Source organism: Pongo pygmaeus, chromosome X, assembly GCF_028885625.2.
Source record: "Pongo pygmaeus isolate AG05252 chromosome X, NHGRI_mPonPyg2-v2.0_pri, whole genome shotgun sequence".
Lineage (NCBI taxonomy): Eukaryota > Metazoa > Chordata > Mammalia > Primates > Hominidae > Pongo > Pongo pygmaeus.
The window spans coordinates 78,642,810-78,660,347 of NC_072396.2; the positions used below are offsets into that span (position 1 = coordinate 78,642,810).

The 17,538-nt window shown below is 38.7% G+C and overlaps 1 protein-coding gene and 1 pseudogene across 3 annotated transcripts in view; one reads left to right on the plus strand and one right to left on the minus strand.

Moving 5' to 3' along the window:
* Positions 1-17,538, minus strand: part of ZDHHC15 (zinc finger DHHC-type palmitoyltransferase 15) — a 163,773-nt gene that overhangs the window by 4,761 nt on the left and 141,474 nt on the right. For all 3 annotated transcript variants that reach the window (XM_054471388.2, XM_054471385.2, XM_054471386.1), the window contains one exon: positions 4,351-4,429. In XM_054471388.2, the coding sequence (XP_054327363.1) occupies positions 4,383-4,429 (47 nt within the window). In that variant the 3' untranslated portion in view covers positions 4,351-4,382. The remainder of the gene's footprint in view (positions 1-4,350; positions 4,430-17,538) is intronic.
* Positions 9,507-10,058, plus strand: LOC129024379 (large ribosomal subunit protein eL21-like; annotated as a pseudogene).

Sequence of the window (17,538 nt, forward strand, 5' to 3'; positions counted from 1 at the left end):
ACAAGTTTCTTTGAATTAAAAAAGTATGAGATTTTAATGTTTTTATACGTTTCCAAGTTGCACTCAAAAAATGATCTATGAATTTAAACTTACATCAGCATTGTATAAGAACATCTGTTTCAGCATGTCCTTGCCTACAATAGGTACTGTAATTTGTAAAAATTGGCTGACTTAATAGATAAAAATTAGTATTTCAGGTTATTTTAATCTGCATTTCTTTACAGTGAAGTTGAACAAGTTTAACGTTTTTCATTTTAATTTCTATTTTGTTGATTGTTTGCATCCTTTGCCCATTTTCTTTTTACAAAATTTTAAAATAATTTCATCTTTTATTTTAGATTTGGGGTACATGTGCAGGTCATTAGATGGGTATATTTTGTGATGCTGAGGTTTGGGGTATAGATCCCATCACCTAGGTAGTGAGCATAGTACCCAATGGGTAGTTTTTCAACCCACCCCCTTCTGTCCTTCCCCAACTAGTAGTCCGCAGTGTCTATTGTTGCCATCTTTGTTTTCATGTGTACTCAATGTTTAGCTCCCATTTATGAGTGAGAACATGCATTATTTGGTTTCCTGTTTCTGTGTTAATTTTTTTTTTTTTTTGAGACGGAGTCTCGCTCTGTCGCCCAGGCCGGACTGCCGTGGCGCTCTCTCCGCTCACTGCAAGCTCCGCCTCCCGGGTTCACGCCATTCTCCTGCCTCAGCCTCCCGAGTAGCTGGGACTACAGGCGCCCGCCACCGCGCCCGGCTAATTTTTTGTATTTTTAGTAGAGACGGGGTTTCACAGTATTAGCTAAGATGGTCTCGATCTCCTGACCTCGTGATCCGCCTGCCTCGGTCTCCCAAAGTGCTGGGATTACAGGCGTGAGCTACCGCGCCCGGCCTCTGTGTTAATTTTCTTAGGATTATGGCCTCCAGCTGCATCCATGTTGCGGAAAAGGATAAGATTTCATTATTTTTTATGGCTGTGTAGTATCCATCATATATATGTACCACATTTTCTTTGTCTAGTCATCTGTTGATGGACACCTAGGTTGATTGCATGTCTTCGCTGCTGTGAATAGTGCTGTGATGAACATATATGTACATAAGTCTTTTTGTTAGAAGGATTTATTTTCCTTGGGTATATACCCAGTAATGGGATTGCTGGGTGGCATGGCAGTTCTGTTTTAAGTATTTTTGAGAACTCTTGAAACTGCTTTCCACAGTGGCTGGACTAATTTACATTCCCATCAACAGTGTATAAGCATACCCTTTTCTCTGGAGCTTCACTAGCATCTATTTTTTGACTTTTTAATAATAGCCATTCTGACTGGTGTGAGATAGTACCTCATTGTGGTTTGGATTTGCATTTCTCTGATGATTAGTGATGATGAGCATTTTTTTCATATGTTTGTTGGCTGCTTGTATGTCTTCATTTGAGAAACGTCTGTTCATCATGTCCTTTGCCCATTTTTAATGGGGTTATTTGTTTTTTTTTTTTTTTTTTTTGCTTGTTAAGTTCCCTATAGATTCTGGATATTAAACTATTAAACTTTTGTCAGATGCATTGTTTGCAAATATTTTCTTCCGTTCTGTAGATTGTTTTTGCTACTGATAATTTCTTTTGCTGTGCAGAAGCTCTTTAGTTTAATTAGATCCCACTTGTCAATTTTTGTTTCTGTTGCAATTGCTTTTGGGGACTTGGCCAAAAATTCTTTGCCAAGGCCAATGTTGAGAAGGGTATTTCCTAGGGTTGCTTCTAGGATTTTTATAGTTTGAAGTCTTACATTTAAGTCTTTAATCCATCTTGAGTTAATGTTTGCATATGGAGAAAAGTAAGGGTCCAGTTTCAGTCTTCTGCATATGGCTAGCCAGTTATCCCAGCACCATTAATTGAATAGAGAGTTCTTTCCTCATTGCTTGCTTTTGTTGCTTTGCCCATTTTCTAACTGTTGTGTTTTTCTTTTGTTTACTGATTTGCAAGAGCTTTGTAAATTAAGCATATTAAATTTTGTGTGTTGTATAGTTTGCAAATATTTTTCAAGTTTGTCTTTTCATTTTGAAGAAAATATAATCTAGAATAAGTACATTTTTGGGGTAAAAATTATGGCAATAATTTTTTATATACAAAATTTAGAGGCAAAATGAAAAAATTAGCATTGATTCTACATTTTAAACACATGGGATTCATGTTTTCTTTCATCCTTTTTTATTTAAAAAACTTCAAAAGAAAATGAAGGGAAATATATATTAAATATCTAATTACTTGGACATATATAATGTATTAATGCATTCTTCTACTGATAGACATTCAGGTTGTTTTCAGTTTGGAGGTTTTTACAAATATCACTGTAGTAATTATCTACATACAGTTTAAAAAATTCTTCATATCTTAATAAGTTTTAAAAGGTTTCTCTCACTCTTCCCTCCTGTGTTCCCAAGTACTTTTCTATTATTATCAGAATATGAGGCCCAGCATGGTGGCTAATCCCAACACTTTGGGAGGCCGAGGTGGGCAGATCACTTGAGGTCAGGAGTTAGACAACAGCCTGGCCAACGGGGAGAAACCCCATCTCTACCAAAAATACAAAAAGTAGCCAGGCGTGGTGGCACACACCTGTAATCCCAGCTACTTGGGTTCTGAGGCAGAAGAATCACTTGAACCTGGGAGGTGGAGGTTGCAGTGAGCCGAGATCACTCCACTGCACTCCAACCTGGGCGACAGAGTGAGACTGCATCTCAAAAAAAAAAAAAAAAAATATATATATATATATATATAGAGAGAGAGAGTTTGTTATTTCCACAAAATGAATCACTTTATTAATATATTTGGACAGAGTGCCCTGTAAAAGGCATAAGGCATTGCTTGAAGGCAATTTTGTTTATCTAGGGAAGCATATAAAAAATGCATTTCAAAGTTCCTTAGCATATTAAAGGTCCTGATAAGTACTGCACGAAATACTAGGTTCCATGATAGGCACAAAAAAGAAAGGATCCAACAGTTAAATAAAATTTAAGGGACCACTACAACCTCCTTTTGGTGAGCCACAAAACTCAATAGTGTAGTAAAACCCCTGAGAATTCCTACACTAAAGCCAACTTTCTTAATTTTGCTTATATAGGGTTTTATAAATTTATTTACCAGATAATTTTTCTTCCCTTTAACATCTGTTACCATGCCAAAGTAGTAGTGTTTCCCCTAGGAAAATACTAAAATAAAATAGACAGATTAGCACCACAGATAACCCAAATCTAGATACTACTATCATATAAGTTGTCTTACCTAAATATCAAACATTTCATCAGGGCTTTGGATAAGGAAACAGACTTAGTTCTCTCCTTTTTAAATCTTTGATAATAAATAAAGACACATCACAAATAACTCAGATTTTGAAATGTAGTGCCATGGTGGAAATAGCATGCTTTGAGGTCAGATAGACCTGAGTTACAACCCTAGGTTGGCCACTTACTACATATGCAGCCTTGGATAAGTGATTTAACCTCTCTGCATATCAGTTTTCTTATAAGTAAAATGGGAACAGTTGATGTGAGGATTAAATAAGATCATATATATCAAGTACACACCAAAGTGGCTGGCATATACAAAGTTTTATACAATATGTACACTTGTACACAGCAGAATTTCTGTAAGGGAAAGAACTGAAGACCTGGGAACCCACAAACAGACTGATAAGCTTCTGAATAATTGCTAGCTTTTTTCATGAGACTAGGATTAGAAGTTTCATCAGATCAGAGCTATAAGCTCCATGGTATTTCTATTACTAACATTCTTTTAATATTTAATTACACTGGGTTTATACCCGTGAGTGTTGCAAAAAGAAAGTCGTTGAGCTTTTCACCAGGCCAAAGAGAATCCCATGTGTAAAGTTGTCTGCCACTACTTAACAAACTCATAGCATTTTAGGAGGGTTACAGTGTAGGAAGGATGCTTTTTTGCCCTTAGTGGGTAAGAGTAGGTTATTAACTGACATAATGGAGTCAGGCAAAAGAAAGCTATTTGTAATCTGTACCATTTCAGAGACCTGGAATGAAACAGGAGGAGGCTTATAATTCACAGTATGAGAGTAAATAACCTTAATGGAATGTTTGGGTGTCTGGATCCCCGGAGTTTTTTTCAGCACAAGTGACATAAGTGTGAGTTTGCAGGGAATAAGGGCGTCTTTTTTTTTCAGTACACTGCCAAGGGAAATTATGTATAGAACTTCTGCTTATGCATGCATTACAAGAGTGAAGAATTTAAAATCTTTTTCACCCAGGATAAGAACTTATTTATTTTCTAGTTCTTCTCCCAAGCCTTCTTCTTAGCAGTCCAGGTGCCACTGTATGTGTCTCCCTCAGAATACTGACCTGTCTGAGAGATGCAGGAAATGTGAAAACTGCTATGTTTCCGTTTCCACAGCAAGAGATGATGAGCCTTCTGGATAATCTGCAAGGTTGAAACGTGAAGATGATCAAATGCCCCCATGCCTTATATGGGTGGGTATTCATTCACTGGCAGTTTTCCTTCTTGTTCAATCTCTGCAGGCAACAGATACCTGCAAACCTCTAAAGACTGATGTGTAACACAGAAGCATTTGTAACCAGACATTCACATTTTAAGAATAGTCAGCCTGCTATACTATGAACTAAGATTATTTATCAGCATTATCTGATCTATAATAATGGCTGGTATTTGACTTAAATAGCTATGATGACAGCTCAACATAATCTGACTTTAATGGAATGTTTTGTATCTTGCTACCCTGTTTTGCTGTTATTCCACCAGACATAATTGAGATAGCTATTACAGTACTTTAGGTGATGGTGTGTTTCTAAAAAAGGAATGAGGTATCTAGAAAATAAGAGGCTTTGGGATTAACAAGCAACGACATTTATGGTACAAATGTTTTTGTTTCTGACCTCCAGCCTTTTGGGAGAGCACACTCTGAATCAGCTTGCTGAATGTACAGGTAATCACTTTTCTCATACTCACAGCATAATAATATACTTGGCATTTTGAGATGAAAAAGTTGACAGTAGCCATCCCCTACAGTTTCTGCACAGTACAGTGTCTTTTATGTGCCATTCAGAGTGCTTTCTTAAGTATGAAATCTAGATTCCCAAAGACAGAGGCCAGCCAGTCAGTGTGAGTTATCCTTGTCACAGAAGGCTGCAAGCTCTCATGCCACTGAGTTAAACAGGCAGATTCCAGACACCAGGTTACTTTCTTCCAGGAAAACTGGAAAAATAAAAGTGGCTCTGAGAATGTCTCTTTGGAATCATGACCCCATGGTAGGCCCAACATTCTGTCTTGTCTGGAATCCTAGCCTTAGGGTATTCTTCCCTTTAAGTTTGGGCAGAAAGCAAATGTATTGGCCTAGGTCTTCAGTGAAAGATATACAGAAAATAACTTTATGTTTATCAAATACAGAGAAAAAGAGGTTGCAAGTGCTTAAGCATATATCTCATCTCACCTACCCAACATTTCTACTAAGAAGGCAACTGAAAAATAGTGAAAGACAATTCTGAAAGTGCAATAAATTTCCTTGCCTTGCTGTTCCAAAGAAGTGATGCTAATTCTTTCAATGTTCACTCCTTGCTGATGGTTGGCTATTTCAGAATTTTTAGGTGTGGTTTGGTGATGAACCTTTCCAAAAGTTGGCTGTTTGGATTCTGCTTTTAGGATGATTTTACCTTTTCCTACTGCAATGTACACTCTTATTTGGCACAGAAAAGTTTTCCTCCAAGCAATTATTTGAATTAAAATCCTGCTCTTGTAGACACTGAGGCTTGAGCTGAAAACCCAATTATCAACTTTGGTTTCACTCTGGGATAAGATTAAGCTAAGGCTGCAAAGGTAGCTCACCGGGTGAGGACTAAATTAAAAAAGGAAGATACCTAAAAAAAATCAGGCTCTGGGTAATAGAAGACAAACACATAATTTAGGGAGTCAATTCACCTTCACCTCCTACCATCTGCACCTATACTGCTTCCCCCAACTACACCTGCCCTTGCTGCCTATGTAGTAGTGATTTCACTTACTCAATATATGTCTACTTGAACCAAGAATGATGTTATTTTAGTCTTAGTGTGTGCTGGTTAAGCTCGGTCTCTCTTCCTGTCTTTTCCTAGATCTCCTTTACTTTAAAACTCTAGGTTCTCACATAAACCCTTGATGCTATGTGAAGTGACTTTGGCAGTATATGTGCACTTCTTTCTAGCCATTGGTTCTCAGAGATTGGGAAGAGCAGAGCAAATGACACAATGGAGTCTGGGAAAACTTAGGTTGAGTCACCACTGCTTTATGACTTTATATACATCGCATTACCTCCCCAGCCTCAGCTTTTTCATCTGTAAAATAGGGGCAATACTCTTTCATTCATAGTATTTTTGGGATACTCTACCCCAAACTATGAGCATTGTGTAATGTTCTATTCTTGACCCTCTGGCTTTCTCTTCCCCATTTATTTCCTTGTCCATGTGGATGCATGTCAACACTGCTTAGGTGATTACTAGTTTTACATTTTATCTTCTTTCCCTAGTTTTATTCTCTCCTTGTTGATTCCTCTTTACCTCCATGGATTTAACTGCCATCTCTATACAAATGACCCAGATCTCTCTAGTTAGTGGGACTATTTCCAGATACTTAAAATGTCTCTCGGCTTTGATCATTCCTCTCAATTTATAGTGTTACTACCACTTATGAATCCATTGCAACACATGCACAGTTTTTTGCTGTTCTTTCCAGTTCTTGTCTCTCCAAATTCCAATCCATCCTGCACACTAGCACCCAAGTAATCTTTCTAAAATTAATCTTTCCTTATATCAATATATCACTCAAGATCATAAACTTAATAGCTATTTTCTATTGTATCAAGTCTATAAAACCCTCTACCATCTGGCCATATCTTACCTCTCTAAGACTGTAGCCCACAACCACAATGTCCACCCTATGCTTCAGTGTTCTTACCACATTCATGTTGTAACTCTGACCTGGAATGCTAATTCCTTCTTCTAGCATCTATCCTGATGTTTCCCATCCTAATAACACCTAGCTTAAGTCCTGCCTCATCTTCAAAACTTTCACCAGCATAGCCCACTTTCCTGGAATGCGAATTCCTTCTTCCTAGCATCTATCCTTATATTTCTCATTCCAATAACATCTAGCTTAAGTCCTGCCTCATTCTCAAAACTCTCACCAGAATAGCCCACTTCCCCCCTTTACTGATATACTCAGGTTTAAACATCACTAACAATCACACAATTTCCACATGTATCACACATTGCTTAACGCAGAACTAAGCCTATATTAGGTATGTAATTAGTAGCATCATTTTTATGGCAATGAGCACACCATGTCTTGTGTTAGATTGTCTTTCCCTGCAATTGCAAACTCCTTGAGGACAGAGGCCACCATTTATTTATCTTTATGTCCCTCCACATGACCTTTTGATGTGTACCTTCAGGAAATGCTTTATGAATTGAACTAATTGATTAGAGACTTGCCTTATTTCAGGAACACACACCAATTTAGAGCTTAGGGTTTGACGACAAAGGTAAAGGAATAAAATGAACATCCATAATATTACTGCATGAAGTAAGTTTTCCAAGAGCTGAGAGTATGGATACATTCTTATCTAGAAACACGGGGAAAAAGTTACTTGGAAAACACCTCGCTACCCAAAGGAGTACCCTTCTATAACCCAGTGTATTGTGTTTGATGTTTTCAGAAATGAGGCCTAGGATTCCTACTCTCATAAAAAGGCAAATGACAAGTGTATGAACAGGTTGTTTATAGGCATGTGGCCAAAATGTTAGGGTAGATGTGTTAAGAGGGAACAAGTAAGTGTATATGGAGAGAATACATGAAGAAAGAAATTTGGTTCCAGAATGTGGAAGATGTATCAATTATGCAGGTTTACAGTGGCCTCTAGATTATAATAGCATTCCTTCTGAAAAAGGAAAGGAGCCATTTGGTGAAAGATATCAGGTTGAGCTTGGAGCCATTTGGTGAAAGATATCAGGTTGAGGTTAGTCAGCTTGACATCTGTCCCATCAGTGTAAGGTGGTATCAAAATGTGATATTATAGCTGAAGATAGCTTAAAGATCATGGAATTTAAACAGGTCCAGAGAGAAGAGGCTTTCCAAAAGTCATGCATTGAACTTAGTGGCAGAAGTGGGAGATGCTTCCCATGCTAGAGCTCTATCCATATTTTTCCACTTTCTCTTTCTGGTGAAAGAGGTACAGGAACTAAAATAATTTTCTTTCAAGTGGTCCTTAAAAGATCTATAAACTGAAAGGTAAACAGGAACAAAGGAGAGATACTGGGTGGTATAGTTGTTAAAAGAGTTTGGACTTTTGAGCCAGGATCTGTCACTTGCTAGCTGTGTGACTTTGGGTTTCTTTGAGCTTAAGTTTCCTCATCTATAAAATGGGGTTATTTAATGTTTACAACTCACAAAGTGGTTATACCTGGCACATAATTGGCGTTCAACAAATGTTAGTTGCACACTTTGAAATAATCTAACAATCATTTTCTATATGCAACCTTATTTTCCAAGAGTTGCAGAGAATACTGAAATAAAGATGATGATGTCTCTGACTCCAGTGAGTTCCCATATAGCCCCCAAATTCTTTACTGGAGCCAGGCTACTTTCTTCATGTCCTCTTCACTTAGCTTGGGGTCTTGTTCACTACAACCTGTGACTTTCCTTATATCTTCTGCTTCTGCACTGCTCGCGGACAATCCAGATCCTATCTAGTCTTCAAGGCCCAAATTCTACCTCCTCTGTGAAGCCTTTTCTGACCAAACCAACTCACAGGAAATCATTGTATCCTTTGAATTTTGATAGCACAAACTTTATAGTTCTATTCATTTGACCAATAACATATCCTGTATTATGTTTTGTTAGGCAGCTTTTCACGTATGTATTTTATCACCCTCACTACCCCAAATTTCAGAAATGTTAGTTTTTTTTTTTTTTTTTTTTTGAGATGGAGTCCCACTCTGTCACCCAGGCTGGAATGCAGTGGTGTGATCTCGGCTCACTGCAAGCTCTGCCTCCCGAGTTCACGCCATTCTCCTGCCTCAGCCTCCCGATTAGCTGGGACTACAGACATCTGCCACCACACCCAGCTAATTTTTTTTTTTGTATTTTTAGTAGAGATGGGGTTTCACTGTGTTAACCAGGATGGTCTTGATCTCCTGGCCTCGTGATCTGCCCACCTTGGCCTCCCAAAGTGTTGGGATTACAGGCGTGAACCACCGCACCCGGCCAGAAATGTTAGTTTTTCCCTATTCTCTCTCCTTTTTCCTATTATATACTTGGTCAACCAGACAGCCATCCTACCCCAGAATGGTAATGCCTCTTCATTCCTCATATGAGGGAATAAAAGAGAAAAAAGCTTTTGGAAAACATCCACTTATCTAATCATCCCAAATATGTAATCAAAAGTATACAACTCATGTGAAGACTACACTGGTAAAATGTTAGTATAGGCCAAGGTATCTTGAATTCCTATATAGAAAGCTGGTAAATGCCCTTTCGGCCGGAACCACCATCTTCCAGTAATTCGCCAAAATGACGAACACAAAGGGAAAGAGGAGAGGCACCCGATATATGTTCTCTAGGCCTTTTAGAAAACATGGAGTTGTTCCTTTGGTCATGTATATGTGAATCTATAAGAAAGGTGATATTGTACACATCAAGGGAATGGGTACTGTTCAAAAAGGAATGCCCCACAAGTGTTACCATGGCAAAACTGGAAGAGTCTACAGTGTTACCCAGCATGCTGTTGGCATTGTTGTAAACAAACAAGTTAAGGGCAAGATTCTTGCCAAGAGAATTAATGTGCGTATTGAGCACATTAAGCACTCTAAGAGCCGAGATAGCTTCCTGAAACGCATGAAGGAAAATGATCAGAAAAAGAATGAAGCCAAAGAGAAAGGTACGTGGGTTCAACTAAAGTGCCAGCCTGCTTCACCCAGAGAAGCACACTTTGTGAGAACCAATGGGAAGGAGCCAGAGCTGCTGGAACCTATTCTCTATGAATTCATGGCATAATAGGTGTTAAAAAAAATAATAATAAAAGACCTCTGGGCTGTAAAAAAAAAAAAAAAAAGGTAAATAATTGACTAAGATTAAAGACTCTTCCATCATTGGCACTGTCTATCGCCAATATGCATGGAAATACATAAGGGCAATTTGGTACCCTTGAAGAAGTACTTTCTTTGAGGTAGAAGGCATGAATTTAACTTGTGACTCTGTCTAAGTCCTGTGGCAGTTTTGAAATTCCTAGGAATAATCATACAGGTCTGGTTAGGTCTGAAGAACTAAGTGATAAAGTAATTTTTTCTTCAAGCAAGAGTTAATCATTGTCTCTGACTGGGAGGTGATTGCACAGAATGTCACCCACAGATGCTTCTAAACAACAAAATTCTTGATGTGAAAGGCCTCTCATCTCTGAACTAGAGCTCTTGTATATAGGATGTACTTGGAGAGTCTGAATTCTGATGAGGAGAATGGCTCTCACCAATCCTCTCAGAAGGTCCAGGGATTACAGCAATCTCTGGCATAAGATGAAAGTGTGCTTTGATAGGAGAATCACTTCCTCATCTTCCTGAAACATTTTCTTCACATCATGCCCTAGCTCAAAAACCTTCAGTAGTCCCCATCACTCACAGAATAAACTTATTAGTCTTATTATAAGGTCCCACCCAAACTGATACCAATTTACCTGCTGAATTAATCTAATAATCATTTTTTATACATAACTCTGTTTTGAAAGAGGTGCAGAGAATACTGAAATAAAGATGATGAGTTCTCTTAATGAGTTCCCATCTATTCCCTTACTGCCCAAAATTTCTACTGGAGTCAGGCTACTTTCTTCATGTCCCCCTCACTTAGCTTGGGGTGTTGTGCATTACAACCTGTGACTTTCCTTTTACCTTTGGCCTCTGCATTCATTGCCACCAATCTAGATCCTATCTAATCTTCAAGGTCCAAATTCTACCTATGTAAAGCCTTTTCTGACCACCCTGGCCCACAGCAAATCACCTTTCCTTTGAATTCTTATAGCACACATTTTACGGTTTTAATCATTTGGCAAATAATGTATTTTGTATTGTGTTCTGTTAGGGAACTTTATGTATCTTATCTCCCCAAATAAATAAAAGACCCTTGAGCTGAGACAATATGTTGTATTGCCTGAACACCCCTTCGGGGTCCAATATCATAACTTTAATATTCTCTCAATAAATATTAGTTTATTTTTTCTGTTATTCTTTCTAACAGGTTATTTGTCACGGCAGCAGAAAGTACCAGATTGAAAATAAATCAGAAATTTCTTCTACTGTGGGTAGTATTAATGGGTGTCATATAAAGAAAGTTTTATCCAAATAAAGAAAGAAAGAGGAAATAGGCTATAATATATAAAACATTGAATATACTAGAGTCTGATGTCAGTATTTTTTCAGGACAAGTGTTCAGCATTTCACAGGAAGGAGATTAATTCCCCCCAGTCCTGATTATCATTAACACTGGAAGGTTGTATTAGCACACTCAAGAAAATTTTTGTTTTTGTATTATACCTTTACTTGATAAAAATATGCCTTCTAGGATATAGTCTATAAAAATTATCAAAATAAAGAGGCAATTTATAGTCACATTAGCTCAAGGGAAAAGCCACTGTTTAGTTAAGAAAAGTTCAGTTCTTTTATTGCTAGATTTTTTTTGAGACAGGGTCTCACTCTGTTGCCCAGGCTGGAGTGCAGTTGTGTGGTCAGTTTACTCCAGCCTTGACCTCTTGGGCTCAAGCGATCCTCCCACCTCTCAGCCTCCTGAGTAGCTGGGACTACAGATGCACACCATGACACCCAGTTAATTTTTGCAGTTTTTCAAAGAGAAGAGGTTTCACCATGTTGCCCAGGCTGGTCTCAAACTCCTGGGCTCAAGCAGTCTGCCAGCCTCAGTCTCCCACAGTGCTGGGATTACAGGCATGAACCACTGCACCTGGCCAGCTGGATTCTTTTTAAATTATTTTTCTTGTCATGATTACTATACTGATAGAGAGTAACTGGAATAAGCTATGCATAATTATCATGTACCCCGGGGCTTGATTGTGACCTGGAGCTCTCTACTGGATTTTCAAACCAGGCTGACAGAAGAGCTCAGTGAGGAGAGAAACTGACTTTACCTTCCTTACTAGGAAATAAAGGAACTACACCTAATGGATAGAGGTCATATAATTAAAATTGACAGTTCCTCTTTGGAAGTTTCCACATTTGGGATGGGCAGAGCTCCCATTGTTTACTAGAGCCTAGGAAAAACAGAGCTTAAGGCACCATCTACTACTGAAAAGAAGACAGTGACCTAGTGAGGAAAAAAACCTGAAACCCAACAGGCAAATTATAAAGAATCTCTAAGCAAACATAATGAATAAAAACCAAAACAAGACAGACAGAGAAGACTGGAATAAATAATTCCTCAATGCAAAAACAGACATGTATCCACAAGAAGTAATACTGAACAGGGAACCATAACCTTCCCAAATGGACAAAGCAAGGAACCAGTGACTGAACCTAATGAGACAGCAATATTTGAGCCCTCTGATCAGCAATTCAAAATGGCAATATTATGGAAACTCAGTGATTTCCAAGACAACACAGAGAAGCAATTCAGAAATTTATCAGAAAAAGTTAATAAAAATTTTAAATAGAAAAAATCAGAAATCATGAAACTTAGAAATACATTTGCTAATCTGAAAAAAATCATTAGAGGCTTTCAATAACAAAATGGAGCTGAAGAAAGAATCAGTGAGCTCAAAGAAAAGCTTTTTGAAAATAAAGGAGAGAAAAAGAATGAAAAGGAAAAGAGATCACCTATAAGATACAGAAAACTGCCTCAAAACATCAAATGTAAGAATTATTTGTGTACAAGAGGGAGTTGAGCAAGGGGATCAAAAGCATAATTCAATAAATAATAACAAAAACTTTCCAAAACTTGAGAAAGATAAATATCCAGGTATAGGAAGGTCAGAGCACACCAAACAGATTCAACCAAAATCATCTACCCTAAAGGCATATAATAGTCAAACCACCCCAAGGCATATAATAGTCAAACTCTCAAAGGTCAAGGTCAAACAGAAGATCCTAAATACAGCAAGAGAAAAGATGTGCATAACATATAAAGGAGCTTCAATTTATTTGGCAACAGACTTCTCAATGGAAACCATACAGGCCAGGAGGGAGTAGGATGACATTTTCAAACTACTGAGGGGCAGGGAGCAGGAAGCTGTCATCCAAGAATACTGTATCCAGCAAAGTTATCCTTCAAAAATAAAGCAGAGATAAAGTCTTTCCCAGATAAACAAAAGTTGAGAGAATTAACCATCACCAGACCAATCTTACAAGAAATGGTAAAGGAGCTCTTCAATTTGAAAGAATGCAAAAAGAAAACATTTGAAGGTATACAATCCACTGGCAAAATTAAGTACATGGACAAACCCAGAGTACTCTACTACTGTAATTGTGTAATCAACTCAAAACTCTGGTATGAAGCCCAGAAGACAAATCTATCAAAAACAATAATCACTGAAGAAACCTGTTAAAAGATAGGTAGTATACAAATACATAAGTAGAGATGATTAAAATCAAAACGTAGAGGGGAAGAAGTTAAATTGTAGAATTTTTTTCTTTGTTTCTATTATTTTCTTTGTGATTTAAGATAAGCTGTCCTCTCTTTAAAATAACTTGTTACATCTATGACATATTTTTTGGTAAGCCTCATGGTAGCCAGAATGCAAAAACCTGTAATAGATTCACTAAAAATAAAAAGCAATTAAAATTTAATGCCAGAGAAAATAACACAGCTACAAAGGAAGAAAGAAAGAAGGGAAGAGAGGAGCTGCAAAACAACCAGAAAACAAGCAAAAAAGGGCAGTAGAAAGTCTTTACTTGCCAATAACAACATTGAATGTAAATGGGTTCAATTCTCCAATTAAAAGTCATACAAGAGACTGGGTGGAGCAAGATGGCTGAATAGATGCCTCCACCAATCATCCTCCCCACAGCAACACCAAATTGAGCAACTACTTACACAAAAAGCACCTTCATAAGAACCAAAAATCATGTGAGAGATCACAGTACCTGGTTTCAACATCATTTTAAGGAAAGAGGCACTGAAGAGGGTAGGGAAGACAGTCTTGATCTGTCTTCTCCCATCTCCTAGCAGCGGTTGCATGGTATGGAGAGAGACTCTGTGAATTTGGGAGAGGGAGAGTGCAGTGACTGTGGTAGTTTGTGTTGGAACTCAGGGCTGCCCTGTCACAGCAGAAAGCAATACTGGGCAGAACTTAGCTGGTGCCCACAGAGGGAACATTTAGACAAACCCTAATCAGATAAGAAATGCCAATCCCAGTGGTCAGAACCTGAGTTCTAGAAAGTACCACTACTGCAAGCTGAGGCTCTGGGGTCCTAAATAAACTTGAAAAGCAGTCTAGGGCACAAGGACTGCAATTCTTGAGCAAATCCTGGTGCTTTGCTGGGCTCAGAGCCAGTGAATGTGGGGTACACATGACCTAGTGAGATACCAGCCAGGGTGGTCAAGGGAGTGCTTGTGTAACCCCTCCCACAATGTCAGGCAGTGCAGCTTGCAGCTCTAGGAGAGACTCCTTCCTTCTGCTTGAGGAGGGGAGAAGGGAAAATAGAGGACTTTGTCTTGTAACTTGAATAACAACTTAGCCACAGTAGGATAGGGTACCAGGAAGAGTCCTGAGGCCTCAATTTTAGGTCCTAGCTGATGGGTGACATTACTAGACACACCCTGTGCCAGAAGGGAACATGCTGTATTAAAGTGAAAGACCCAGTCCTGCAGGATTTATCACCTGCTAACTAAAGAGCCCTTGGGCCCCGAATAGTCACCAGTGGTAGCCAGGCAGTACTTACCATGGGCCTTGGGTGAGATTCAGAGATATGCTACCTTCAGGTGTCACCCAACATATGCACAGCTATGGTGACTGTGAGCAGAGACTCATTCTGCTTGATAAAAGCAAAGGGAAGATAAAGGAGACTTTGACTTGCAGGTTAGGTACCAGCTTGGCCACAGTGAGAAAGAGCACCAAGCGGGCTCCTGGGTTCCCCAATTCCAGGCCTTGACTCTTGAATGGCACTTCTATACCTACCCAGGGCCAGAGTGGAACTCACTGCCCTGAAGGGTGAGTCCCAGATCAGACAGGATTCACCATACCCTTACTGAAGAGCCCTTGGGCCTTGAGTGAACATTGCTAGTAGCCAGGCACTAGGTGCTGTGGGCCTGGGGCAGTAGTGGCCACAGGGAGATAACTGTGTATTTGTGGAAAGGGGAGGGAAGAGTGAAAAGGACTTTGTCTTCTGGCTTTGGTGCCTGCTCAGCCACATTGGAACAGAGCACCAGGTTGATACTTAAGATTTCTGAATCTAAGTGCTGACTCCCAGATGGCATCTGTGGAACTGCCTGGAACCTGGAGGAATTCGCCACCCAGAAGGGAAGAATAGAAACCTGGCTGGCTTTGCAACCTGCTGATTGTAGAGCCCTAGGGCCTTGACAGAATATAGGCAGTAGTTATGATAGGCCTTGAGTGAGAATCAGGGCTGTACAGGCTTCAGGGCTGACCAAGCACAGCCCTAGTGGTGGTGGCCACAGGGGCACTTGTGTTACCCCTCTCCTAGCTCCAGGCAGCTCAGCACAGAAAGAGACTTTGTTTGTTTGGGGGAAAGGGAAGAGAACGAGAGCCTCTGTCTGGTAATCCATGGAATTCTTCAGGATCTTATCCAACACTACCAAGATGGTATTTATATGAGTATGCAAGAGCCACAGCATTACTGGGCTTGAGGAGCCACCAAATGTACATATAATGCAATGATCAAAGACTTAGATAACAACACCCAAGTCCCTGTGAATATTCGGAAAGCCTTCCCAGGGAGGACAAGCATAAACAGGCACAGACTGTGAAGACAACAATAAATATCTAACTCTTCAATGCCTAGACACTGATGAACAGCCACAGTATCAAGACCATCCACAAAAAGGTGCCTTCACCAAACAAAGTAAATTAAGCATAATGACCAATCTCAGAGAGACTGAGATAGTAAACATTTCAGACAGGAGAACTCAAAATAGCTGTTTTGAGGAAGCTCAATGAAAATCAAGATAACACAGAGAAGGAATTCAGAATCTTACCAGATAAATTTTAAAATGGGATGGAAATAATTAAAAGGAACCAAGCAGAAATTCTTGAGCTGAAAAATTCAATTGAATATTGAAGAATGCAAAAGGTTTCTTAACAGCAGAATTGACTAAACAGAAGAAAGAATTAGTGAGCTTGAGGACAGGCTACTTGAAAATACACACAGAGAAGAGACAAAAAAAGGAATAAAGAAAAAAGCACACTCACAAGATCTAGAAAATAGCCTAAAACTGGCAAATCTAAGAGTTATTGGCCTTAAAGAGGAGGTAGAGAGAAAGATAGGGGTAGAAAGTTTATTCAAAGGAATAATGACAGAACTTCCCAAACCCAGAGAATGACATTAATATTCAATTACAAGAAGGTGATAGAAGACCAAACAGATTTAAGCCAAATCAGACTACATCGAGACATTTGATAATAAAACTTCCAAAGGTGACAAAGAAAGGATCCTAAAAGCAGCAAGAAACAAATAACATACAATGGCACTTCAATATATCTCGCAGCAGACTTTTCAGTGGAAACCTCACAGGCCAGGAGAGACTGGCATGACATATTTAAAGTGTTGAAGGAATAAAATCCCTTTTTACCCTAGAATGGTATATATAGCAAAAAATATTCTTCAAACATGTAGGAGAAATAAAGACTTTCTCAGAAAAACAAAAACTGAAGAATTACATCAACAGCAGAAGTGTTCTATAAGAAACGCTAAAAGTTCTTTGATGTGAAAGAAAAGAATGTTAATGAGCAAAAATAAATAATTTGAAGGTACAAAACTCACTGGTAATAGCACAAAGAAAACACAGAATATTTTAACATTGTAGGTGTGATATGTAAACTACTCATATCTTGAGTAGAAAGACTACAAGATGAACTGATCAAAAATAACTATAACAACTTTTGAAGGCACTGGCAGTACAATAAGATACAAATAGACAAAAAAAATTAAAAGCATGAGGATGAAGTTCATTAGCAGTTTTTAAAGGGCTAATATCCAGAATCTACAATGAACACAAACAAATTTACAAGAAAAAAACAAACAACCCCATCAAAAAGTGGGCGAAGGATATGAACAGACACTTCTCGAAAGAAGACATTTATGCAGCCAAAATACACATTAAAAAATGCTCATCATCACTGGCCATCAGAGAAATGCAAATCAAAACCACAATGAGATACCATCTCACATCAGTTAGAATGGCCATCATTAAAAAGTCAGGAAACAACAGGTGCTGGAGAGGATGTGGAGAAATAGGAACACTTTGACACTGTTGGTGGGACTGTAAACGAGTTCAACCCTTGTGGAAGTCAGTGTGGCAATTCCTCAGGGATC